Source organism: Sminthopsis crassicaudata, chromosome 5 (genome assembly GCF_048593235.1).
Source record: "Sminthopsis crassicaudata isolate SCR6 chromosome 5, ASM4859323v1, whole genome shotgun sequence".
NCBI lineage: Eukaryota > Metazoa > Chordata > Mammalia > Dasyuromorphia > Dasyuridae > Sminthopsis > Sminthopsis crassicaudata.
The window spans coordinates 131,944,421-131,971,903 of record NC_133621.1 but is presented as its reverse complement, the minus strand read 5'-3'; the positions used below and the strand labels follow the sequence as shown (position 1 = coordinate 131,971,903).

The 27,483-nt window shown below is 35.7% G+C and overlaps 1 protein-coding gene across 5 annotated transcripts in view; it reads left to right on the top strand.

Annotated features, from left to right (window-relative positions):
- MDFIC (MyoD family inhibitor domain containing) overlaps positions 1 to 27,483 on the top strand; it is a 212,157-nt gene that overhangs the window by 92,633 nt on the left and 92,041 nt on the right. The window contains exons 1-4 of one of the 5 annotated variants that reach the window (XM_074268246.1): positions 1,971 to 2,093; positions 2,191 to 2,430; positions 3,220 to 3,376; positions 26,521 to 26,643. In XM_074268246.1, the coding sequence (XP_074124347.1) occupies positions 3,283 to 3,376; positions 26,521 to 26,643 (217 nt within the window). In that variant the 5' untranslated portion in view covers positions 1,971 to 2,093; positions 2,191 to 2,430; positions 3,220 to 3,282. Of the gene's footprint in view, positions 1 to 1,952; positions 2,759 to 2,826; positions 3,019 to 3,219; positions 3,377 to 26,520; positions 26,644 to 27,483 lie in introns of those variants that run through there. The other 4 variants (XM_074268244.1, XM_074268245.1, XM_074268247.1 and 1 more) reach the window with 4 other exon arrangements.

Below are 27,483 nucleotides of genomic sequence, written 5' to 3'. Positions count from 1 at the left end.
TCCAGTAAGCTGAGGCATTCCTCTAGACCTCTTGATATTGTATGAGTCCCAATAAGGCAAGAAGATATTCTTTTAGTCATTTTTCACTCTTTATATATGACTAAACCAACTCCTTTTGGGGTCCTATAGCTTTCTGATAATATATTTTAAATCTTCTGTTCATCCTTCATAGATAAGATGTTTTAGACTTCATGTCCACTTGTACTTTGGGTGACCTTCAACTTTAGTTCTGCAGAGGCTTTGGCATTTCATGACTCACAGGAATACACCATCAGTGGAAGAATATTGCTGTTCAAAAATGAGCCTTTGTTGGAGAAAGATGTTTGAGATCAAACCATAACACAGTTTTCCCAAAGCAGTAGACTCATTTTCCTCTTCCTTATCAAATAGCGGTTAGTTCACTATCCATTCAAGAGCTTGATTGAATTTATCAGGTTAGAGTTACCTCAGTTTTATGTTACAACTCCTTATCTTGATTCTTTCTTCTAACTTGGCACTGACTTTGTTCTTTTACATGTTGATTGTGTACAGATAGCTGATTTAAAATGACTTCTTTCAGTAATCACATCCTATTAAAATATAACCAATTTCTCCTTTTTTTGGTCACATTAATCAGTATTTAACATGCACAGTATATTTGAGTTCTCTTCTTAAAGGAACTGTTCATGATACATACAAACATACATATGTTGAAACCTGTTTTTTAATGAAAAAGAGGGAGTTCCTTTCCTTATGTCAGTTCCTCTAATCATATATAGCACAGCCCAGAATGTGATTCCCAAGGTGTTAATGAGCTATTAAATTAACCATATAAGATTGATCTATGATTTGATCCCTTTAAGAAGTGAAGGCAGATCTCTATTGGACCAAACAATTGTCTCAATGATTGGCTAAGCAAAAGGATTGATCATAAAGCCCCCCAGAGGGGGCTTTAAACAGATCATCCCTGCATGACTATCAGTTGTTCAGTTTAAGAGAATTTGTAAGCTTGGAACTGCCAGTTAAGGAAGGGGGAAGAGAATTTCTTCCTTTCCATTCTTTACATTGGTAATATAGCTTTGAAAAGAGACTGGACTAGGAGATACTGCATCCAGCAGGGAGGATAGACACACACTCTCATACATACATACTGAGAAATTGTTACCAGAGGGGGGAATATCATGGGGTGTGATTCCTGATATTTGAGAATCAAACTATGGAAAGGAGCTGACCTTGGGCATCCACTATGAAGACTCTAGAATTATGAAAGAACACAAATCCACATAAAGTGTTAACCTGAGTACAATCTAAAGAGAAAAGGAGTTTTATCCCAGAATTCTTTTTCAAATGACCAGCTGTAGAATGGGAGAACAAATTCATCCAGCAACTGACTTTAAAAACTGATCATGGAAACTAGTTATTTTTAGGGACTTTTAATGACTTGACTACAAAAAGTTAAGTACCCAATTCTGGGTAATTCTTTTAGAAAAGAAATGAGCAAGATACCGGTAGTGACATATTAACTTCATTTACATTTACTTTCAAGTTTGATAACTTATATGATGATTTTTTTCCCTTTTGACTGAGTCAGTCTATTTCAAATGTTTAAAAAATTAATTTTGCATTTTAATCTTGATAGAACTAAACATTATATGGAACATTATTAAGGATTTCATAAAGAGTTCTACAATTGTTATTCACTTTAGCTCATTAAACTAAATTACAAAGTGTATAATTTATAATAGGTTTTTTTTTTTTTTTTTTTTTTTAACCAACTTCTTGTCATCCTTACACAAAATTTCTACACTTAACACATGGGATGTCTGTCCGGTTGATACATTTCTTCCTTCCTGAGAACAGCCATTGGAGATGCCTGTCAGGGCATCTGTCCCAAGTTTAGTAGCTCATGTTTGGTTGTCCAAACCACTTCCTGTCCCTCCAAGCCAACTAGTTCTACCTGATTTCAGAGTTTTCTCTTTACCAAGCCCAGGAGTTGGACGCCGGGCCAGATTTCAGCTTTCCCCTTTCTGTTGCTGGGTTTCTATTTCCCTTAGGGCATTCTCATGATTGCAACTTCGCCGGAGGCAGAATTGGAAAGTGGAGGAAAACTGGGTGTATGTGTGTGTGTGTGTGTGTGTGTGTGTGTGTGTGTGTGTGTGTGTGTGTTGGGGGGTGGGGTACACGACATCTGCTTCCCACCCTCTTTTCCAGAGGCCCATCTGAAGGGCGAAGTCTGAGCTCTAAAATCCTGTCCAGAGGACTGAGCAGCCTTCTGGCCTCCTGACCCAGACACGGACCAGGGGGTGGGGAGGAGCAAGGCGGGCAGCAGGACCCCGAGCTGCGCCTCCCTTCAGTCTCAGTGGCTGTGGCCACCCGCCAAGAGTTAGATGCTTTCATGATCCGGAAATGATGAAAAAAGAAAGAAAGAAAGAAAAGTGTTTCTGATGTGTGGTAGGAGGGGAGGGAAGGGGAGGAAGAGGGAAGGGGAGGTACAGGGCGAAAGGTCCCCAGCGGTGGGTGCTCGGGGGCGCGGGGAAGGGGCGGGGTGCGCGGAGCCAGCGCAGCAGAGTCCAGGCAGAGACATAGTCCCGGAGCAGCAGCAACTGCGGCGGCGGCGGCGGCGGCGGCAGCAGCGGCCGAAGCCAAGGCCAAGGCCACGGCCACGGCCGCGGGACGGGAGATGCTGCGGCTCCCGGAGGCTAGCTAACTTTCCACTGCAGGAGAGGCGGGGGGACGGGGAATAGGAAGAGTGCGTCGGTTCGCAGACAGGGATGCAGAGGTACGAAAGTGAAGTTTGCCAGTTTGGTGGAGTTGGTTAGTTGCTTTCCCCCACCGCCCCGCGGAGGAGGGGCTTTCCTGTCTCCCCCTCCCCTCCCGTCACTTTGCTGACTCCTCCTCCCTCTTCTCCCAAACTCAAACTGAGCCCCCTTTCTCCCTCCCGCCCCCTTCCCTAGCACCCACACATCCACCCCTTCTGAGCTCTTCCCTCCCCACCCCCCAGGACTAGCAGAAACTTTACTTTGGCGGTCGAGTGACAGTGTAATAGTTTGCTTACTTCTTCTCTTTTTCAAATCAAAACTTCCCAAGGGGTGGGGCTTGAGGAGGGGAGCTGGGGGAGGGAATATTCCTGGTGGGTGGTGTGCTTTTCTTATAAAATGTTATTTCTCCCCCCCTCCCCCGCTTGCTGCTGTAATCCCGAATGCAACACATAAAAGTCCTTTCATTTGTTTGTTCCTTCAGGGTCGTCTGTTAGTTGTGTCAGAAGGGGGGTAAGCTCTATATTTCTTGGTGAGAGACTGGCAGATGTCCCAAGTGGGAGAACCTCTTCCTTCTCGGCCTGAAGGGCCAAAGCGTGGAGCTGAGTCTGAAAGCAGATTTTTGATCTCACTCCCTGGGGGTAAGTTGCTTGCTTTAAAGTTTCTTTATAATTATTGTCTTAATTTTTTTTTTTTTTTAATTTGTGTGTGGTATATGTGGACCTGTTTTAACTTGCATGTATAGAATTTAAAAATCATTACCAAGAAAAGTATCAGATGCTAGGTCTAATATTCCTCTTTCCCCATGCTGGGGGAGAAAAGGATTGATTCACTTCATTTTGAGGGCAAATGACTTTTTATAACTAAAGGACCTAAGACTCATAGGATCATAGATCTCAAGCTGGAAGAGGAGCTAGAGGCCACTTAGTACAACTCCCCTCTTTTTTTTTTTTTTTTTTTAATTGAAGAAACTGTGCTTTTGGAATACTGTAGGTCTGTGAACATGTCTGTGCTTTTAGTTTAATCTGTTTGTTCTGGAGGCTATCTTGAAACCCTTTTTCTAATCCTAGTTCCTGTGTCCTACTTCTTTGAAAGGGCCCATGCCTACATTTTCACTTAATTGTTTGGTTTGATATATAGATGCCTTAAAAGGAACACTTCACAAGAATGAATTAACTATTGTTCAATACTGTTTGTAAAAGAAGATAATTTTTCATTTGGGTAATTTTCAAAGCAGCCTTATAAACAAAGTAGACAATAGCTTTATTTTACTGGGGATAACACTCCTTATTTTCTTTTGTGATCCTTACACAGGTATGACCTCTGCTTTCTGGTACTTTTGTTTTATCCACTGACAATTCTAGTTGGAAGATCAGATAAGGAATATCAAAGTCCATACTTTTTAGAGTTAAGAAACTAATCTAACTTTCAGTTTAAATAATAACTCAATAGTTGTTGTTGTTGGTTTTTTTAATAACAAAATTATAGCCTTCTGGGGTAGTTTTTTTTTTTTTTTTTTAAGGACATAGAAGGAAATGAGAGATAAGAAGTAAATCAAAGCCTGAGCAGATTGAAACTATAAAATACCCATGGTTAAAGAAAAATGTTCTGGTATGGAGGATTGTAAAATTGAACTAAAGTTATTGTTTTTCTGTTCTAAAAAAAGGACTCAATTTCTAAACAGAGAAAACCAAAATGAATTAGCTCCCCCCCAAAAAAAAAATCACACACGTAGAACTGGAATGATGAACAGGTGTTTTTCTAGAAACCATCTTTGTTCTACACATATTATGTAAACAGAAGAATTTTTTTGTCATTATGGATGACCTTTATATTCATTTCAAGTAGTCAGCATGCTGTTTATATTCAGACATGGGCTATTCATCACCCTAAACAATGTTTGTGACATAAAACCAATTTAGAACTTTTGAACAATTGTTATTTTAAAAAGTAATTTTCTAGATTATTGACCCTTATTTTAATTGTGTATACTTATTTTTGTTTTTTAAATTATCCTCACACTGAGCTGCTATAAGAGCTTGGAATGACAAGTTCTTTCACCTGTAGAGTGGGTCATTATGAGTGTCATATGATCAAACCCTAAGGATCTATCCAGTACTTACTGTATGAAGTTTGAGAATAAGCTGTTTAAAACTCATTTATTTAGAATGTGAACATGACTTTGATTTTAATTGAAAGTTAACTTATTTCAATTGTATTTCTAGATCATGGTAGAAAATATTTATATGCAGAATTTTGTCCTATTATGCTTCTCATGACCTTTTATAGTCTTTTCTTTAGGGTAATCCTCAAAAGTACAGATTGATGAATTTGTGATAGGAAGTAGCTGAAGCTAACTGAAGCTTTATTTTAAAAATTGCAAACATCTTAGAAATAATAATAGTTTATAATTATATGGTTCTTCTAAAATGTGCAAAGTGCTTTAAGTGTATCATCTTCTTTGGTCATTAAAACCTCTGGGAATTAGATGCTATTATTGTCCCCATTCTACAGATGAAGATTTGAGGCTGAAACAGATTAAGTGACTTGTCCAGTGTAACATAGTCAATGTCTGAGGCTGGATTTGTTCTCATTGACTCTTCCTGATTTCCAGTTCCATGCTCTCTCTGGGAGAAGCAGGAAAAGCTTCATGAGAAAGCACTGTTTAAATGGAACACTAATCATCCTATTGATTTTTATTTCTACCAATCTCTTTCCTAAGCTTCTGTCATTATCAACTGTGTGTTAGATTTCTCCATCTGCATGGGCATCTCAAAATCAAGTCCTATTCAACTCATTTTCTTTACCCCCCTTAACCCATTTCTCTAACACACTTCCAGTTTCTGTTGAGGACACCAATAAAAGTCATCCAGGTTTGCAATTTTGGTGTCATTCTTCCTTCACTTTTGCACCCATATCATCTGCCCAGAGTTGTGAATCCTACCTTGTCAGCTTTCATATCCACTCTCTTCTCTCCATTCAGTTAGTCACCACCATAATTGAGGTTTCAAGCCTGGACAATTTTAGTAGGCTCCAGTTAGTATTTTTGCCTCTAATATTTCCCCTTTCCAATCCTCTTTCACACAGCTGCCAAAATAAACTTCCTAAAGCAAGTTGACCTTCCTAAAGAGTTGGCCAAGTCAACTCTTGCTTAAAAATCTTCAGTGCCTCCCAATTTCCTCTATGGTAAAGTTCAGATTCCTCAAGATGGCATTTAAACTCTTTACAATCTGGTTCCAGTTTGCTTTTCCAAACTTATTTCTCATTATCTCCCTTTATGCAGTCTATGTTTCATTCCAAATGGTTGACTTGGTGGTTGGCTTAATCTAACATAGCCTCTGCAGGTTCCATGTCTCTGTAAGGAGTACCCTTATATGCCTAAAGTATATATCTTTCTCACCTTCCTTTTAGAATCTTGGTATTGTTTTAAGGCTTAGTTTATATATCTCCTTCTACCAAAAGCCTTTTCTAAACTGCTTGTTTATTACTTCTCTCGATGGCCTCAAATTGTCTTGTTTTTTTTTTTTTTAATTTACACATTTTAGCTTTCATTAGAATATAAGCTCCCTGAGAGCAGGAGCTATATTTCATTTATGCCTTTGAAAACTAGTGCCTAGACAAATGTCTCACACATAATAAGCGCTTAATATTTGCCTGCCAAATTAAATTGAATCAATGTGAAGGATAAGAAAGATTCTGAAAGGGGAGATGAATAAGAAAATCATTGCAACTAAAGGATTTGAATTCCTGTGCAAATTAGTGGAGGTAATAGACATCACATCAATTCTGGAAAACTTAATGAAAATAACATGTAATGAGCCTTTTTTTGGGAGGCAATTGTAGGTTAAGTTACTTGCCCAGGGTCACAGCTAAGTAAGTGCCTGAGGCTGTTTTTGAACTCAGTTCCTTCTGACTTCAGAGCCTGTGCTCTATCCACTGTACCACCTAACTGTCCTCATTATGAAGCTTTAAATGTAGTTTGGAGCCAATTTGAGAAAGAACTAAGCTACCAAAGCTAAGAGTTTACTTTTTATCCTAGGAGCCAGTGGTAACAGTGAGAGATTTTTTACTGGGATGATGATATAGACCAATGCCCTAGGAAGATTATTTTGGCAGTTGTATGAAGGAAGGGTGGGTTTGGTTCAGAGGAAGAAGACCCAAGTCAGATTCTGGCAATCCAAGAAGACAGGGATGAGGGCCTGAAATAGGGTTGTTGCACTGTGAATACACAAAAAGGGTGAATGTAAGAGATGAGAAATCTAGAGTACTCCCAATGGATCTATGTGGATGATGAGGGAAGCAAGATAAGTTCTGATCTTGGGTGACCGGAGACATAGTGAAGTTATTTCTGGAGGTGATTCTTTTATAGTTGGAGAAAACTTGAAGAGAACTTATGTTTGCACAATAATAAGAACATGTCCTATTCAGGAGCTAATTTACAAATCTTTACTTTTTTGACTAAATTATTTTTAAAATTAAACATATTATCAAGAAAAAAGAAAACAATGAGCAGCTTGGCATAGTGGATAGAGTACCAACCCTGGAGTCAGGAGAATCTGAATTCAAATATGACCTCTGACTTTTGACACTTAGCTTTGTGACTCTGGGCAAGTCACTTATCCCTGACTGCTTTGCCAAAAAAAAAAAAAGGAAAAAAGTGAACTTATAGGTGATTTGATGTTAATATGTGATGAAGTAGTGCTTACAAAAAAAACCACTTAATCAAGCAGTATCATTTATAGTCTAGGAAATAAATTTAGGGTTTGTTTATCTTAGTAGTTAAAATAGTTGATTAACGTTTCTATAGTGCTTTAAATTTTACCTTGAGTGTTCCTCTGAACAGCCTGGGGATAATCACTATCATTCCCATTTCATAGATGAGCCAACTGGAGTGCAGAGATGGTAATGACTTGCCTGTGGTTATAGAGCTAGTGAGTCTTAATGCTGGAATTTTAAAGCAGATCTCTTGAGTCCAAATCCACTGCATTTTTCACCTTTCCACACTTAAACCCAGAGACTCGGTCAAAAGATTTCCCAAGATCCCAGAGCTAGTTAGTATTGAGAAAAGGTGATAGGGAATAGAATTTCCAAGTCATTCTATGTGTTTACTGGGATGAATGTGGAGAAACAGGAAATCTATGTTCTAACTTTTTAGCCTATTATATTAAGGATAATACCATCTGAATAATATTTGTTAGCCAGTGAAACTTATTCATATTTTTTTCCCTGATGCTCTTGCCAAGCCTTTAATATGTGGACTCTAAGTACTGAAATACACGATAATGTGATAATGTGTGATTTAATGCATTCTTCTCTCTTGGGAGGATCCTCTGAGACTATTAGGCGGACTTTTCATAGCAGGATGCAAAATGCCAATGAAGTTAATTAAAAATAATCTGAAATAGAAGCTAGGGAGCAGGTTTTCAAGTTGGAATTACATAGAACAAGCTTTATTTTAGATATGTAGTTTAGATGTCCAAGACTTTTAAATACTTAATGAGACTTCCTGGGAGAGAACAGTTCTGATCACTATATATACAAATTTGTATGTCTATATCACATCATAATTTATATGCATATGTATCTCATATGTATATGTCTATAGACATACACAATTCGTCCTTTTGATTTCTATAGTACTATTTCTAAATAGAAGTCAAACATCTATACAGAATTAGTTTTGATCTTTACAAAGAGATATTAGATTTAATACCTTGCAAAAGAGATCCAGTAACCTTCTTTCCTATTGCTTCTGACTTCAGAACCCAAATCAATCTGCATCATTGAGGACAATATACATATCAAATTAAGTTCTTGATTTGAAAAAAGCTGGGCTGTATTCCAAAAATTTGTTGTAAATTTGTCATTAGAATTTTAGAATTATTTTCCCATGGAAAAATATTATAATTTTAGCTGTAAAAATTCTGATTCTATGAGAGATTCTAATGGTTTCTAGAGAAACTACTATTTCATGTGAAACAGAAACACACTTGGACTTGAAGATCCTGGATATAAAGAGCATTGTGAAAATAAACATAATACTTAATCTCTCCAAAACTCATCTTCCTCAGTTAACTGGTTATAATAATACTTGCACTACTTATCTTGTGTATATTTCCCTCCCAATCTGGTATTTAATGACTTTGTATACATTTATGTTTATCAACTTTCTATTTATGTGGTATACATGTATCTCCTCAGTTAATAAGTAAGCACCTTCTGAGTAAGGGTTGTTTCATATCTTTGTACTGTATTTCAAGTGCCTGATTCAGTGCTTGGCACAGAGCAGGTTCATTAAAAATGTTTTTAATTGGTAGGGCAATTTTAAGGAAAGTTCTTTATAAATTATAAAACACAGTTAAATGTAAACTGTAATTAGCTTATGAAAGACCATCCTAAAATATACTTTTTAATATAAAATTAATTTTATACTATTTTTCAGTTAGTAATTGAAATTAAAAATTAAGCTGACAAATAATTAATAGTTTTAAAAAACGTTATATTAAGAGAGGCTTGGAGAGACATTTATGAAATGATACTAAGTGAAATGAGCAGAACCAGGAGATTATACACTTCAACAACAATTCTGATGGATGTGGCTCTCTTCAACAATGAGAGGATCCAAATCAGTTCTAATTGATCTGATCCAAATCAGTTCCAATTGATCTGTAATGAACAGAACCAGCTACACTCAGAGAACTAACACTAGAAAATGAGTATGGACCACAACATAACATTTCCACTCTTTCTATTATTGTTTGCTTGCATTTTTGTTTTTTCTTCTCTTTTGTTTTTACCTTCTTTCTAAATCTGATCTTTCTTATGTAGCAAGATAACTGTATAAACATGTACACATATGTTATATTTAACATATACTTTAACATATTTAACATGTATGGTACTACTTGCCATCTAGGGGAGAGGGTGGGGGGAAGGAGGAGAAAAGTTGAAACAGAAATTTTTGCAAGGGTCAATGTTGAAAAATTACCCATGCATATGTTTTGTAAATAAAAAGCTATTAAAAAAAACCCCACATTATCTTGAATTCTGGTATTTGAGTAAACTTTTAGTAACATTAAGAAAACAAATTTAATTAAGAGAAAATAAATTTAATTAAGAGAAAATAAATTTAATTAAGAGAAAACAAGCTTTCCTTCTTTTTCTTTCCCTTATTTTGTCCCATATTTTTAATTGTATTGATATAGAGAATTCCTACAATGGAGGGTCCTTCTGCTAATGCAGATTGTTACCTTTTCATCTTATAGCATTAGAGACTTATTTGGGAGATACCCAGGCTTCCTGTATGTGAGACTTGGACTTGAATTCTTTCTGGCTCTGAGCCACTGTCTCTGTTCTGTGTCCAGAAATAGATAAGATTTATATGTATTTATATAGTTATCTTTTTGTTTGATGTTAGATCTACCTATCTATATCTGTCTGACTGCCTGTTTGTCTGTTTGTCTATTTTTATCTAACTTTTCAGCAATTTCAAGAACTATTGTAATAGATGCCCTGTTTCATTTTAAAACTATTTGACTATTTTTATTGATATTTTATGATCAGTCAGTGGTAGCATTGATTTTTAGATCACAAATTGAGTATAGAATCTTGATACTTCATGGGGATTTGAGAGCATTTCATTCATCACTTACCCCCAATCATCAAGCTTCTATGTGCAGATATCTAATGATATTTAACTTCCCTACCTTCTGAAGCCACTCATTCAACATTTGGGGCTGTTATAATAAAGCTTTGCCTCAAACTGAGCTTCAGTCAATCTGTTAACTTAAATTGTGTCTTCCAGAGCCAGAATAAAGCATTTTCTAGTTGATAGTCCTTCAAAAGTCCTTGGACAGTTACCATGTCAGTGTTAAATGTGTCACTTAGATTCACAAACATTTATTAGGCACCTGCTGTATTTAGGTATTGTGATTGCCCTGGGCAAGTCACTTAACCCTGTTTGTCTCAGTTTCCTCTTCTGTAAAGTGAGCTGCAGAAAAAAAAGGCAAACCTACTATAGCTTCTCTGTCAAGAAAATCTGGAATGGCGTCAGGAAGAGTTGGACACAACTGAAAAAGACTGGACAATAAGAATTGGATATACAAAACCAAAATGATCTTGTGCCTTCAAGGAGATTATATTTTCCTTTTTTCTCACTTAGTCTTTTCAATTTTTCTGGCTAAACTTTTCTAGTTCCTTCTTATATTTTTTGTGTGTCATGGTTCATAGTCTTTCATTGCTTACATTTTTTAGGTATTGTCCAATTTTTCAATGGGGAGAAGAGAAGGGAATTACCACTTTTATTTCGCTTATTATATGCTAGCCAAGGGCTAAGCACTTTTTCCATTTGATTCTCACACAGTCTTTGTGAAGTGAGTGTGATTATTATCCTATCTTATAGTTGAGGAAATTGAGGCAGCTAGAGGTTCAATAACTTGACCAGAATTGCACAGTTTCTGAGATCACAATTGAAGTCAGGTAGGTCTTTGTAGGTCCAGGCCCAGTACTCTCTCCACTACTGCTTCAGTGATAGTAACTCATTTATATAGCAACCAGCATATTCTTCATAACTGCCAGGTGAGGTAGGTTGTACAAGTGTTGTGATGTTTTTAAGTTGTTTCAATCCTGTCCACCTCTTCATGACCCTATGGAGTTTTCTTGGCAAAGCTATTGGAGTGGTTTGCTATTTCCTTCTTCAGCTCATTTTACAGATGAGGAAACTGAGGTAAACAGAGTGAAATGACTTGCTCAGGATCACCTAGCTAGTAAGTGTCTGAGATCAGATTTGAATTCAGGAAGAGGAGTCCTCCTGTCTCCAAGCTCAATCCTCTGTCCATTGTGCCACCAAGATGTCCTGGTTTTATCTACAAAGGTCATAAGAAGTTTTGTCAAACACCTTCTCAAAGTACAGTATACTGTGTCTTTGATATTCTGATCTCTCAAGTTTACATTTTACAATGCTTCAGTGATTTGTGATTTCATCATTTGGTGATGAAATGCCTTTCTACATCCTACACATACACCTTTTATTAATATTAATTACAAATTTAATATAATATAGTACATATTTTTTTCAGGTTTTTATCATTTTAAAATTTTTATCATTTATCAACTTGTAAATATCTTGATGATAAGCTTTTTTTTTTTCAACTCAGCTTTGCTAATCTCTATTGATAATATGCATTCATCCCTGAACCCACACTTGAAGCCTTTCCAATTCAGTATTACCTATCAGAACTCTGACAATCTAAGGCCAATATGTGACTTCAGTGAAGGAATTAATCATCTGCCTGATAAATCCTGTTGGTTAAATTCACAAACATTTATTGGTACTTGCTGTGTTTAGGGACTGTGATTGTCCTGGACAAGTCACTTAAATCTGTTTACTTCAGTTTCCTCATCTGTAAAATGAACTGGAGAAGAAAATTGTCAGACCATTCCAGTATCTCTGCCTGGAGCTGTTGGTCTAGCATAAGGTTGAAAGCCCTTTTTGTCTGAGGAAGTTTTATATGATCCCATCTTGAATCTGAGCTGAGATAATTCTGGCAGTGTTTTTACATGCACACTGAAAAGTGCCTGTATTGTGTGTTCAGACCCAAGATTGCAGAGAAGTCACACATTTGGTTTTGAATTGACTTTTGGTTGTGTTCAGAAAATTTTTACTGTTGCCAAATATTTTTTTGCAACCCCCACATTCGGTTATGTGACCCCATCTGGGTCATAACACAAGTTTAAGAAGCACTGGTCTAGTGGATGTGGCTGGCTCTTGGTGATCACTGTTTCCTTTACAAGTGTTCACAAGTCATCTCTTTAATTTTCTGGAATTTAAAAAAAATCCATAATTATTCAGAGTTTATTAAAATGATAGAATTTTGTTAAGAATTAAAGTTTCACCTGTTGGAAATTTTTCTCGCTCTCATCTCTCTTAAATTTTGTTTCTCTTATCTCCTTTTTGTTGAAAATTGGGACATTTTCTCATTTATGACCTCTTGGTGTCTTTCCCATTCTAGAATGAATTTTTTAGAGATTGCTTACAGCAACTCAATAATAACACTGCCATTTTTTTTCCTAATACTCAAGTGCAATAGGTTCAGAGATGATGACTTGAACTAATTAAGGGAATCTAAGTACTCTTACTATCTTCTTCCATTTCTTGGCTTTTAATTTCCCCCTTTTTTTCCGTTCTCCCCAAATCTATAGATTATACCTACTCATAGAGAAAAACAGAAGAAAAATAAGATTTTACTTTTCTATGTTATCTATTATCCTATCATACAACTTGAGCAGCATTACATTTTATACAGAAAAGGTGAAATCTGGATTCAGATTCCAATTATGTGATCTTGAGTCACATATCTTGGATATTTGTCCAAAAACTGAATATTGGAGTAACTGACCGTTCTGTTGTTTTTTGACTTCATCTTCAGCCCAATTCATTCTGTACTTTAATATAATTTTTCTCTGTTCTTTTTAGATTATGCCACTTCCTTTTCGTAACTTGCCTACATTTCCATTTATCATACATGTGTTTTAAAATCTAAATTGGCTAATGAGTTTATCTACATCATTTTTCCTAATTCCTGGCACTTAATGGGTATTTAATAAATAGTTATTGACTGACTAGATAGTAGTACTTTTTCTTCCTTGTTCAAATTCTGTATTGGTAGGGCTGACTTTACTTTTAGAATTACTGGCCATGGGCATTTCTCTTTTCAACTGTTCTCTTGAAACCTATGATGTACATCAGGTTGTATCTATCTTTCATAAACAATAAGAAGCACGAGAGTTTTTTCCTGATATAACTGGATAGAGATGTAGGAAGGAATAAGAAGGTTAAAAAGATGTATCTATACTGGTTAATTTGAGGAATGCCTCCCTATTCATTGTCTATTTTGTACAAGACAGTGTAGTTTGGATATAAGGATTAAAATTTATGTGGAATTCAACCCAAGTGAGTATGATATTAGAGAGAATATGTCAAGGACAAAAAGGTGATTAAAAAAAAAGAAAGTTTTAGGTAAGATCACTTTCAATTTGGGGTGATAAAAGAAAGCTTAATGGGGGGGGGAGATGGGGTTGGATCTTTAACAAATCTGTCTACAGATTGAAATGGAGGAGTTACAGTGTATGTTCCAAATAAGAGAGGCACCATGAGTCAAAATTTACAAAGGGAAGATGAGATAGTCTAATGTAGAATGACTGAATTTGCCTGATGTAAAGTAGAAGTGAAAGAGAGCAGCATTATTGTTTTATGCTCTTGATGGGGAAGAGAGGGAGAGGTATGGGAAGAATGCCTAGGGTTTGGTGGATCAACAAGGCCACAGATGCTCATCCACAATGAGGACACCAAATAGAGATAAGGAAAAAAGGCAAGGAGTTAGGGAGTGAAGAACCTGGTCAAACATTGTTCAGGAGGCTAAGGTATATCTAGGTTTTAGTCTGTATAGAAGGAGATAAACATCTAGCATCTATGGGAGCCAAACACCAAGGAAGTATTGATAAGGGTGAGAGACTAGGCCAGTGATTTCCTTTGGATAGAGAAATACAAAGTGTGGAGATTCTTTTTAGAGCAGTATTGATGGTGCTTATGTTAGTGTGATTATTAGGGAGTCTTTGGAAATCTTGCATGAGTTGGCATTTTTTTTCTTTTTTTTTAACCTTATTTCCTGGGTCTAGATGAAGTGATTTCATTTTTAAAACAGCCCAGACACAATGTGCAAGTTAGTCAGCCAGCATTGTGTTTTTGAAGTATAGATTCTGGAAAAATTGAAGCAGAATGCTTTGGCAGAATCAGAAAGTTATGTCTTTCACCCTTGACAAATTTGTTGAAATACAAAGTGTGGAAAATGTACAACAAATCCATCTTTCTGGGATGGCGTGAGCATAGTACTTCTGGGAGGCAACAGACTGATTATATGGTTTCAAAATTTCTCTTCTGATTTTCTGGTTTGAGATTAGACTCAGTTCTGAATAGTTTCACTTCAGTACTACATTGATGTAGATTTAAACTCTTGCTTCCTGTTCTCTTTAATCATCACTCTTTTCATATAAACATGTTTATATTTTGAATGACTTTCTGGGAGAAACAGTGAATGCATTTAATAAAGTCACTCAAATTTTAAACATTCTCTTTTTATATCAATACAAATATTCTTAAGCAGGAAAGTCTTTGGTTTTTAGAAACAGATTTATGTTATAGATATTAATGCCATTTTCCAACATGAAGAGGATCTATTGAGAAGATAGTTCTTTTAGTCTGTATTCAACTTTTGAGCTTCTGAATGTATTCTCACTTCTGTTTTCATATTCACACCCACATATTCCTAATAAGATGATTCATGTGCATGTGTCTTTACTCTTGTCCTTTAGGAAGTTTCAAGTTTGACTACTAATCTGAAGTTAGTATTTGCATATCTGAATCATTTTTCATCATTGGAATGTCAAAAGGGAAAATCAAATCAGCAAATATTTATCAACCACCTTCTGGGTACAAAATACCATGCTAGGCCCCCTGAAGAATTCAGAAAGAAAATACAATTAATTTGCTTTCATCAATAAGTTTTCAGTGTAATTGGAAGCCTCTCTACAACAAACTAACAACAAAGACAATAAAGATTAAGAGTTAATGATATAAGATTTAAATGAAATTATGAAAATAATAGAAGAGATGCCACAATGCAACATGCAATCAATCAGCTTTGGAATACAGTCATTGTTCACATATTGACCTGCTGTACCCTCCGAGGTCAGAGAAAGAAAAAATCGTTTTAGGCTAGGAGTAGTTCATCCTCATCTGTTTAGGTCATCAGGCTGTGATGCTATTTTGGGGGTATTGAGCCTCCACCTTGCTGGTTTAGGTAGAGTTAAGCACTAAAAATAGGACTTGATTGGGCAGCTGTGGAAAAGTAGTTTGGGGTCAAATTGTAGAGAGCCTTGAATTCCAAGTTAAACCAGATTTAATCTAGGCAGATTAGAGAATTGAATATTTTTGAGCAGGAGAGTGACATGATCAAAATTAAAATTTTAGGAATGCTTTTTGTTTGTAGTATACATGATAGATGTGAGACTGGAGGTAGGGGAGCCTTATAATCCAGGATATAGTTACAGTGACGACTCAATGGTGAGGCAGCAGCATAATATAATAGAACAGACATGAGATTGCTAACTAGAAGACTTGAGTATATATGCCAGTTGCCTTTTACCACTTGTATGCTCTTGGTCAAGTCGCTTAATTTTTCTGATCCTTAATTTTATCTTGAAGTACTTTTCAGCATAACATTCTGAGATTTTAGATGATGACAATAGTTAACATTTATATATCACTTTAGGGTTAGGAAAGCACTTTTGATTCTCGCAACAATCCATGAAGTAGTGACTATTATTATCTCTGTCTTATAGATGAGGAAACTGAGGTTACAAGAGGTTATGTGACTTTTCCAGGGTCATAAGCTGGTATCCAAAGTACAATTTGAACTCAAGTCTTCCTCACTTCAAAATGAGCATTCTTCTCATTCATAAAGTAGTTTAAAGAAAATAGTGTGTATGTATAAAACATATACATAATCTATACCTATGCATGTACACACAATATACATATAAGTATGTCTATCTATGTATGTGTGTAGGTTAAAAACAAATATTGACTTTTGGAAAGTAAGGACCTGGATTGAATTCTGGCTTTGCCACCATGATAATAGCTTTATGTGACTTAGGACAAATTATGTGGCTTCTTTGATTCCCCCATTTGCTCATCTGTAAAAATTATTGTCTCTATTACCCATAGTATAGAGTTCTGAGATAAGTGCCTATGTAAGGCACAAGGCTCTGTATATACATAGCAATATCTATTATTGAAATAGGATGGTAGCCTGTGAAAATAAGGAAGGAAGAGGGTAAATATGAGAGGGGAAAAAAGGAAAATGGAAACTTTTTCTACTTGTTTAAGAATTTTGTCAATAAAGCAGAGTAGGACTGGAACAGAGTTAGGTTCTGGAATCTAAAGGGTGGGAACATTCCCTGGGGATATCCCAAAGGGCTATATATCTATAAATATAAATTATAAATTAGTTTATAATTCTGTTTATTCTATCCCATTGGGAGGGTTTTAGGTGAAAAAGTCATTTCTAAGGGGTACAGTAGCAAAAATATGAGTTTTGGAATTAGAGAATCTGGATTCAAAGTATGAACCTATTGTTTACTTCATGTGTGATTTTGATCAAATCACAAATCTTCTTGTCCTCAGTTTCTTCTTCTGTAAAATGAGATATTTTCTTTGACATTACCTACCTCTTTCTTTTTTCTCTTTCTCATATATCTATTCTCTCTCTCTTCTCTGTCTTTCTAACTAATTACATCTAACCATCTGACTATCTACATATATGTGTCTGTCTACATCTGTCTATTTCTGTCTCTCATCTTTTAAGTTACATTTTGTGGATGTGTATTATAACCATTCTTAAGAAAAAATTAGGTGGATAGAGCACTAACCTGAGTTCAAATCCAGTCTCAGACATTTAATACTTCCTAGCTGTGGGACCCTGGGAAAGTCACTTAACTCCAATTGCCTCAGCAAAAAAAAAAAAAAAAAAAAAAAAAAAAAAAAAAAAAAATTCAGGATAAATTTTGCCTCAATGCATCTAGTTTATCACTTGTACTACAGAATCCTTGGAAGTAGTTAAATAATATCGTATTAAAGAGTGACTATAATTCAAAGTACATGCAACCTTATGCTTTAATGAGATCCAATGATTTTGGAAAACAATTGCCTAATGATTGAAGAATGATTAAGCAATTTATAATATATAGAATTGATGAAATATTTCTGTTTGTAAGAAAAAAGTAGGGGCAGGGATGGGAATTGCAGCTGTTATATCATGAGAATTTAAGATGAGGAAATTTTTGTTAAACAGATATCCACTTTTCCCCTGTACTTACGTAGTCTTAGGGAGTTGCCTGGACCTCTGTGAAGTGAAGTGACTAGTGTTAGTATCACCTAGCCAATAAGTGTCTAGAGGCAAAAAAATAATTTTAAGAATTCAAAGAAGGATGGGACAACTTGTTTGAAGCAATGCAGAGTTAACAAAACAAGACAAAAAGAATTAAATGCAAATGTTCTACTTTTTAAATAGCATTTTTATTTATTTTTATTGAAGCTTTTTATTCACAAAGCATATGCATGGGTAGTTTTTCCAGCATTGACCTCTGCTTGATCCCCTGCTGCAAATTTTCCCCTTCTTCCCCTCATCCCCTCCCCCACCCAGCAGGCAGTCCAATACATGCCAAATATGCCGAAATATATGCCAGATCCGATAATGTGTATACATATTCACATTGCCATCTGATTGCACAAGAAAAATCAAATCAAGAAGGAAGAAAAAGAAAAACTGAGAAAAAAGAAACAAAATGCAAGCAAATAATATTAGAGTGAGAATGCTATGCTGTGTTCCACCCTCTGTTCCCATGGTTTTCTCTCTGGGTGTAGGATGGTTCCCTTTATCACTGCATAAGTGGAACTGATCCGAATCATCTCAATGTTGAAGAGAGCCACATCCGTCATAAGTGATCATGATATAATTTTGTTATTGCCATGTAGCTCTTGATTCTGTTCATTTCACTTTGCATCAGTTCACACAGGTCTCTTCAAGCCTCTCTGAAATCATCCTGTTGGGAGTTTCTTATAGAACAATAATATTCTATAATATTCATATACCATAACTTATTCAACCATTCTCCAGTTGATGGGCATTCACTCAGTTTCCAGTTCCTTGCCACTACAAAGAGGGCTGCCACAAACATTTTTCCACATGTTGGTCCCTTTCCCTCTTTTAAGATCTCTTTGGGATATAAGCCCAGTAGAAACACTGCTAGATCAAAGGATATGCACCCTTTGATAACTTTTTGAGCATAGTTCCAAACTGCTGTCCAGGATGGTTGGATCCATTCACAGTTTCACCAACAATGTATCAGTGTCCCAGTTTTCCCACAATCCCCTCCAACATTCATCGTTATCTTTGTCTGTCATCTTAGCCAGTCTGACAGGTATGTAGTGGTATCTCAGAGTTGTCTTAATTTTCATTTCTCTGATCAATAGTGATTTGGAACACCTTTTCATGTGGCTACAAATAGTTTCAATTTCTTCATCTGAAAATTGTTCACATTCTTTGACCATTTATCAATTGGAGAATGGCTTGAACTATTATAACTTTGAGTCAATTCTCTATATATTTTAGAAATGAGGCCTTCATCAGAACATTTTGGAGGTAAAAATGTTTTCTTGGTTTATTGCTTCCCTTCTAACCTTGTCTGCATTAGTTTTGTTTGTACAAATCCTTTTTAACTTAATGTAATCAAAATTATCTATTTTATGATCAATAATGATCTCTAGTTCATCTTTGGTCACAAATTCCTTTCTCCTCCACAGGTCTGAGAGGTAAACTATTCTATATTCTTCTAATTTGTTTATAGTATCATCCTTTATGTCTAGATCATGAACCCATTTCGACCTTATCTTGGTATATGGTATTAGATGTGGGTCTAAGCTACTTTCTGCCATACTAGTTTCCAATTTTTTCCAGCAGTTTTTGTCAAGTAGTGAATTCTTACCCCAAAAGGTAGGCCATTTTGTAAACAGCATTTTAAAATAGCAATTGAAACACATAAAATAATAATTTTTGCTTTGATTAAAATAATAAATTTGATAAAATAATACATTTTGCTTTAATTCCTATATGGATTGATGATATCATCATTATGAATATTGCATAAACATTTTGCTTATCTATCTCAGATATTTGCTTATCTATTTTTTTTCACTTACAAACTTTTTATCTTGTACCATATAGTTTTGATACTAACTTAAAAACAGATAATTTCAAATCTTCATTCCTCTCTTCTTTCCCCCTCTTACTATGATTTGACTCAATCAGCAGGAATTTAAGGGATACAAATACAAAAAATTAACCCCTATTTTCAAGAAGGTTGGAGGAGACTACATGCTCATTTACATTGTACCAGGCAAAGACATATAGAATAAATACTAAAGTAGGCAGTAATATACAAGATAGCTAAATATGTTAGTCTATACAATATTGATTGATGTGGGAGGGGGAAAAAGCAGGAAAGGTTTTATGTAGGAGATACTGTTTGAGCAACTTGAAGGCTTGAAGAGTTCAAAATGTGTTCCAGGCTTTGGAAATACTTTTGTAAAGGCTTGAATGGAAGGGTATGTGTGAGGTGGGGAATAAAAATTCATTGTGTGAAGGAAAGGGAGGACAACTGATTTAGACCAAGGTTTGTGGAGAAAGAAGCAAGATATAATGAGAAAGGATCATTAGATTTGCTATTAAGAGATCACTGGTAACTTTGGAGAGAACAATTTTATTTGAATAATGAATCTGGAAGCTATAGGGCTTTAGAGAGAATAAAAGTAGAAGGGATGAAGGCACCATTTGTAGATGGCTTTCTCTAGGCAATAGCACAAAAGGAAGAAGAGATAATGATGTGGGGAACACTGAAACTGTCTCTCTCTCTCTCTGACTTTGGGGGAAACACTTAAGAAACTCCTTGAACCCTGGGAGGAGCTCTCCCCTGAGAGACCCACTCTAGGGAATCTATTATCTTGGTGGGACTAGTTGAGTCCAGGACTACTCTTACTTAGCCTGAACTGGAGATCTAGATAGAAATCTGGATAGAAATATCCACCTCTGTTGAGATGGAGATTAGTCCAGGGACACTCATTCAGATGGAAAATTTCTATTCAATTTGCTAAGATTTCATTCTGATTTCTACTCAATCTGCACCCAGCCCCTCGCTGAAGTCTCAAATTATAAAAAGGGGCAACTTGGGGCTCATTTCTTGCAGAGAGCCAAAAGTAGAAATCATGCCAAGTAACCTCTCTTTCCTTGGCATAGCTGCCTTGAAGACCCTCTGCCTACTGAAAAGACATTCTCTTTTCAGCATTAACCCCTCTTTATCTCTTTCACCTATTTCCCTAACAGGACCACACCCCTCTTTACCTCTGTCTGGATTTCTCTGCTAAGAACTTTACCTTACCTCTGAGGAAGTCAGCCTTCCTAGCAAAGGCTGGCTTTTCAGTTCCAACAATAAACTTCTTTTGCCAGTCTAACTTTTCAGGTTTGCAAATTATTTTATGAAGGACCTGCAGGCTGACCAGAGGGGGTTCCCACAACTCTCTGCCTTGCACCGAACTTCATCAATAAGAGACCATACATAGTGGAGATAATTGATCAAGTGAGGGTTTAAAGATGGAAAAAGCTCAAGGCATGTTTTTCCACAGCACAGAAGCAACCAGTAGATGAGAGACTGAAACTTAGTAAAAGAATGGGGTCCTGAGAGGGGGGAATCTTCTAGAGAAGGTGAAATAGAAGGAGACATTTTGTACATGTAGAGGGGTTTACCATATGACAAGAAAGTCTGCTTCTTCATGAGACAATGGTGAAGGAGGAAATAGTGAAGAAAAGCATCTGAGTAATATAAGATGGGATGGAGGGAAGAAGAGGGAACTTTCATTGAATGACTTTAATTATTTTAGTGAGTATTAAAAAAAATGGGAAGGGGAGGCTAGTGAAGGGACTAGAATTTTGATTAGCCAGCTGGTGAGTGGAGACTAAACTGATTAGGGAGATTAAAAAGATTGCCTTGCTGCAGTGAGGACCCAGTTAAAAATATGTAATATGCAATTGTAGTGGACCCACTCAGCAAGGTTTGTGATATCCTCCAACTTCATTTACCAGCATGTAAATAGGAGGCAAACTGGCAAAGATTGGAACTCATATGAGTTTGTGAATTGGTAAAGTGTGAAGGTTAATAGCATAAGAGGCAAGGGACTCTACTGCAGTTTTTAGAATTGAGCTAATTCACCAAACACTTGAGATAGGGAAGGCAAGAAAACGCAATCTTTGCAGGACTGATGCCCTGGGGAAAAAGTTTAAGTATGAAGGGAAGGATTGATCGGTAGTATTCTCAGTGTAGGAATTGGGAGTATGACAATAAATGATAAAATGTTTTGCAGATAGTTTTTCAAAATTGACAGTATAACCCTGTACGTTGGTTCAATATTACTTTTAAAATGTTTGTAGTTTCTTGTTTTTTTTTTCCTTTAAATTAAATCCTCACATTTATGTAGCATCCTTTACAGTCTGCTTTCACAGATAGATATTATTATGGAATTATGAGGTGGACAGACCTTATTATCTTCATCTCACAGGTGAGGAAATTGAAATTGAGAAAGATTAAATGACTTGATCATTTTTAGAGTTATTTTTGGTAAAATTAGGACTAATCATAATAACAATAATATTAGTAGCTACTATGTATATAAGCATACTCTATGCCGGGCACTGGGCCAGGCCTGTTGATCTTCACTACAACCCTAGGAGGTAGGTGCTATTATTATTCCCTCCCTCCCCCCCCTTTTTTTTTTGTTGTTGAGGAAACTGGGATTTTGACTTGCCTCAGGTTGCTCAACTAAAGTAAGATTGGACTTGAACTCAAGTCTGGCTGCCTCCAGACCCCAGAAGTCTATCCATCATGTCACCTAGGTACCCAAACTGGAATTCAGGTTTTCTGTCAGTGTTTTAACTTTTATACCACACTGTTTCTTTCAACTTGTCTGTTAATAGAATTATATATATGTGTGTTCCTTTTCCTCTTCTCTTAAGCTAACTTTGACATGTTGGCAGAAAAAACATACCTTTATATTAATTAGATGATTAGATAATATTCTATGATTATTCAGAATACTGTGACACTCGGTGATGAGTAGTATGTGCTCTATTTCAACATTCAGTGTGCTCTCAATTTAAAAAAAATAATTGTATAGCATTATGTTCCAATTACATTATATGAGGAGAAGAGCTTAGGAAGTCTATCACATCTATTTCATTGATATTGACATTCTCCTTAAGGGGAAAATTGCAATCCTGAAGAATAAAGAAACTAGAGGCATATATAAAAATGCTAGAAAAGCATAAAATTTCTGATGGCATATTTCCATATGGATCACCTGTCTGGGGAGTAAATCTTTCAGAACCATGATATACAGGTTGTCCCTAAAGTCTTAGTGCAGTGCCATAATAAGACTATTGGGACATCTAGTTTTGAAGATAGAAATGCTATTTTAGAATAGGTTTCAGTGTATGCTGTAGATCTAGCCCAGCCAAAATATTTGTCAATTCCAAATTGCCACGATTAATATATGTGCTTATATAAGTAGTGAAAATCTGGAAATGGAGCTGGTTTTATAGTTGTCTTAATACTCAGAATCTGATTGGTTGACTGAAATGTGCTGCTAAACTGTCTGGTTCTATGGCTGTATATCTTATTGATTACATTTGTGTCAATTATACTCCCTTCTATAAAATTAAGCTTCATAAGATTCTCAATGATTGCAATTGAGTCTATTACCTCCACTGTGGTGTTTAAAATAGTGCTCTATACCTCATCAGTGTTTTATGGAAATGAATATTGAAGGAGATATGTATCATATAAAATGATAGATATTAGCAAATCATGGAACAGTTAATCGACACAGATTATCCAGTTCATAGAAGTGAAGAGTTAGGGAAATTCAAAGCATAGTATTTCATCACTTCCTACCCTGTATCTAACACTGGACGTGGGTGGAAGCATTATGTTCTAGTGGAAAAACAAAACAAAAACAGTATGCAAGGGGCTTGGGAGAAGTGGCTTCTTGGCTTCTGACAGATAGAAATCCTAGAATCTTGGGGTTAATAATTTGACATCCCTGAGGTTTAGATTCCATTTGTGTAAAATGGGGATAATAGAACCTGCTCTTCCTAACTCTCTTGGAGGGTTGGGCAATCAAATAAAGTGATGTATGTAAGTCCTTAAAAAACTATGAAATATGATTTTTGGGTGGTTATTGCTGTGCATTGTTTTTCAGTTGTGTCTGACTTTGTGACACCGTTTGGGGTTTCCTTGGCAAAGATACTGGAGTGATTTGCTGTTTCTTCTCCAACTCATTTTACAGAGCAGGAAATTAAGCCAAACAAGGTTAAGTGACTTTCCCAGGCTCACACAGCTAATAAGTGTCTGGGATCAGATTTGGATTCAGGAAGATGAATCTTTCTGACTTCAGACCTGGCATTCAATTACTAAGCCATCTATTAGCATAAAAAAGAAGTATGACACTGCCCTTTTGTCTTCTGTGATACAGCTTGCATCAACATAACCTCTCAGAACTGGAAGGCACAGGAGAAGTCACTTAGTGTGTTCTATACTTGTGCCTCTAGAAACTCCTCTCAATAAGTGGTGCTCCAGCCTAAATGAAGACCTTAAACATTTTGGTTCAGCTCTACAAGTACAAGATTGGGGACACATGGTTAAATAATGAGTCACATGAAGATTGTAGCCTTTAGTGGACTAAACATCAAAGAGTCAGAAATGTTGATTTAACTTAGGTTTAATGAACTTAATGAAAGTCTTTGTTGAAAATCTTAAAAAAAAAGAGAGAGAGAGAGAGAGAACTCACTACTTGCAGCAGCTTATTCTTTGGTGCAGCAGAATTTGTCAGGAAGTTTTAATGTAAATCCAATCAATGTCAATTTCTTCCCACTGTTCTTAACTCTACCCTATAGAGCCCAGCAGAAGAGACAGGTAGCTCATGAATAAGGTATGGGACTTGGAGTTAGGAAAGCCTACATTTGAATTCTACCTTGGAAAAACTTAGTACCTCTATGACTCTAGCAAAATATTTATATCCTTCTTCTGCCTCAGTTTCTTCATCTGTAAAGTGGGGGTAACGCTATCTACCTCCTAGGGTTATCATGATAATAAAATGAGAGAATATTTTAAAAGCATTTTGTAACACTGTATACATAGTTATTGTTACTACTATTGAGTATTATTGCTACATGATGCTTGAAGACAGCCATCCTGTTTCTTCTAAGTCTTGTCTTCCTAGACTGAACAACTAGAATCCATTAGAATAAGACCTTTTCATCAACCTGGTTATATCTTCTCTATGGTTCATTTAATTTTGTCACAGATCTTCAAAATGTGGCACTCAGATTTTAGCACACACAACTGCCCTTGTGATCTGATCAGCTAAGAATACATCAGTTATTATTTTTGGACACCACAATTCTATTACTGTAGCCTAAGATTAATTAGTTGTTTTTTTTTTTAAACTGTTATGTGATACTATTGACTCTCTTGATTTTGAAGTCCATTAACACCTACAGATCTTCCTCCCAAGGCCTATGTTTTCCTAATCCTATACTTGTACAGTTGATTTTTGAGTCCAGATGTAAGACTTTATATTTATCCTTCTTAAATTTAATTTTCCTTTTTTTTCTCTTCCCTTTCTCTTCATCCTTCCATTTTCCTTTTCAATAGATGCTAAGCACTGAGTCTTGAAGAAAGATATAAACAGATATTTATGAACTCACAGATTTTCCAATTATTGATTAAAATTTATGTATAATAGTAATAATTTTTCTTTGGTTATTTGTTAAAATAGCTTCTAACATAATAAAACTATCATTAAAAAGAGATAAGTTCCATGAGATTATAAAGATCATTCTATATTTTGTTTATAATAATGCTGATTAAAGTTTTACAAAGCTGAAAAGGGTTAAGCATTCATCAGATTTTTATTTATTATTATTTAAAAATATTTCATGGTTTTTGCATGGCAATAATAAAATTGAAGGTCTTTTTAGTTCCATGTGGTATCTTTCATTGTCATGTGTTGAATCATAAGAAATACAAAACAGATTTTTGGCAGAACTCCACACTCTTTCTGAAATTACCATAGTGTAAGTGATTTGCTCACAAGACACACATTCACATGGGCAGAAAACTTAAGTATTCCAATTAATTCAGATGATTTTGTTTTATTTGAAGCATTATGACTTATCTTAACAAAGCTGGAATCACTGTATAAAGTTAATATCTAAGTAGTGTTTAAACAGATACATTAGAACATTATGCAAAATACAGAATTTTTAAAAAAGAATTTTATAGATTATAGCCCCTAACACTACTTGGAGGCAATAATTAGAAAAGATGTTCTTTTCCTCCTCCCAAAAGCAGTCAGACTTTTAAGTATAGGAATCAGGACTTGAGCTGGGATTTTACTGGGAAAGGAAACTCTTTATCAGTGTAGGTTGGCACTTTTTCTTCAATTTACAGATTTAGCTATTTAGAGGTTTTTATGCACATTGTGTGTCAGAAAGGGGACTGTGCCATGATGCCTCTCATAAGATCATTTTTGTTTTGTTTTGTTTTGCTTTGCAATTGAGATTGTGACTTGTCCTGGGTCACACAGATAATAAGTGTTAAGTGTCAGAGGTCAAGTCCCCTGGACTCTAGGGTTGCTGTTCTATTTACTGCACTACCTAACTGCTCCCTATTATAAGATCTTTAAGCATCTAGAAAACTTATAAATTGAATATATTCTCATCATTTTATGGTGAAATGGAAAAAAAAGCACTAACTTTAGAGTTAGAAGATCTGGTTTCAACTTGACTCTGTTTACTATCTATGTGATATTGGGGGGGAAAAAAGTAATGTTTCTGAATCTCAGTTTCCTCATCTATAAAATTAAAGAGGTTGGAGTAAATTACTTGTGGTCCCTTTTATATCTAAAGTGATGATCATTAAAGTAAAAGGAACATTATCTATCAAAAGCATTTATTATATTCCTATAATGTGACAATCTCTGGTGATACAAATGCATTAAATGAAACCTAAACAAGAAAATCTGGTGGCAAACAGTAAACTTAAATTTTTTTCTATTTAGAAAAATGTGACCAAGACAATACAGAGAGAGCTATCACACCACCCACCAATAGTCTATTTGTGCATGGAGAGAATCAAGACCAGTCCATCTGGGGAAATCGTTCAGATGGAGATCTCATCAGAAGTAAGTAAATTGTAATACTTTAGTTTTACTTTGCCGGCAAGATAAAAATAAGAATTATTGACTCAGTTAAATATGTCACGTGTAATTGTGTTACTGTTATTTCTTGAAATATGTCAAGAGTGTTATTTCCTGAATGGTTTTTATCCTTGATTATAAATACAGACCAGAAACAAATATATAAGCAAAGCCAATTCCCACCCTTCCCACAGTAATGGAGCCAGTGACTTCACAGTCCAGCAAGGGATAGCCAGCCAAGGGTTACTGGAAGACTTTGGGGAGAATCCCAGCCTTTGCCTAAGTGGAAAGATTGCTTGGCTGCCCTCCCTGTTCCCAGAATTTTAAACCTTTTTAGGTGTGTGGTTCATAAGGATGAAGTGCATGGAAGGATAATATTAAAGAGCTCTCACACGGTGATTCTACCATAAGACTTCCTAGTTCTCCTGTATAGGATTCAATGGAAATCATTGATCTAGTGATAGAAGGGAATCTCAGAACCCATCTAGTTTGTACCCTTCATTTTACAGATGAGTAAACTGAGGGTCTGGCAGTATAAATGAGTTTTCCAAACTATCAATGACTTCTTGATTTTGAAATTTGATATTGTATCATCTTGCATCCTATGACCTCTTAAAATTCCTGCGTAGTTTGAACAATTGATCCTCAATATAACATTGTCTTCAACATGGGAAACACCTTTAAAATAAACAAGCAAACCTTCTATCACTGTCCTTTTAGTTCTTTGGTAACTAAAGCAGCACAAATTGGGTTATCCTTGATAATAAATAGCATGATTTTGTAGTACTTATTTTAAAACTGATGAATTAAACTAATTTTCTGTAG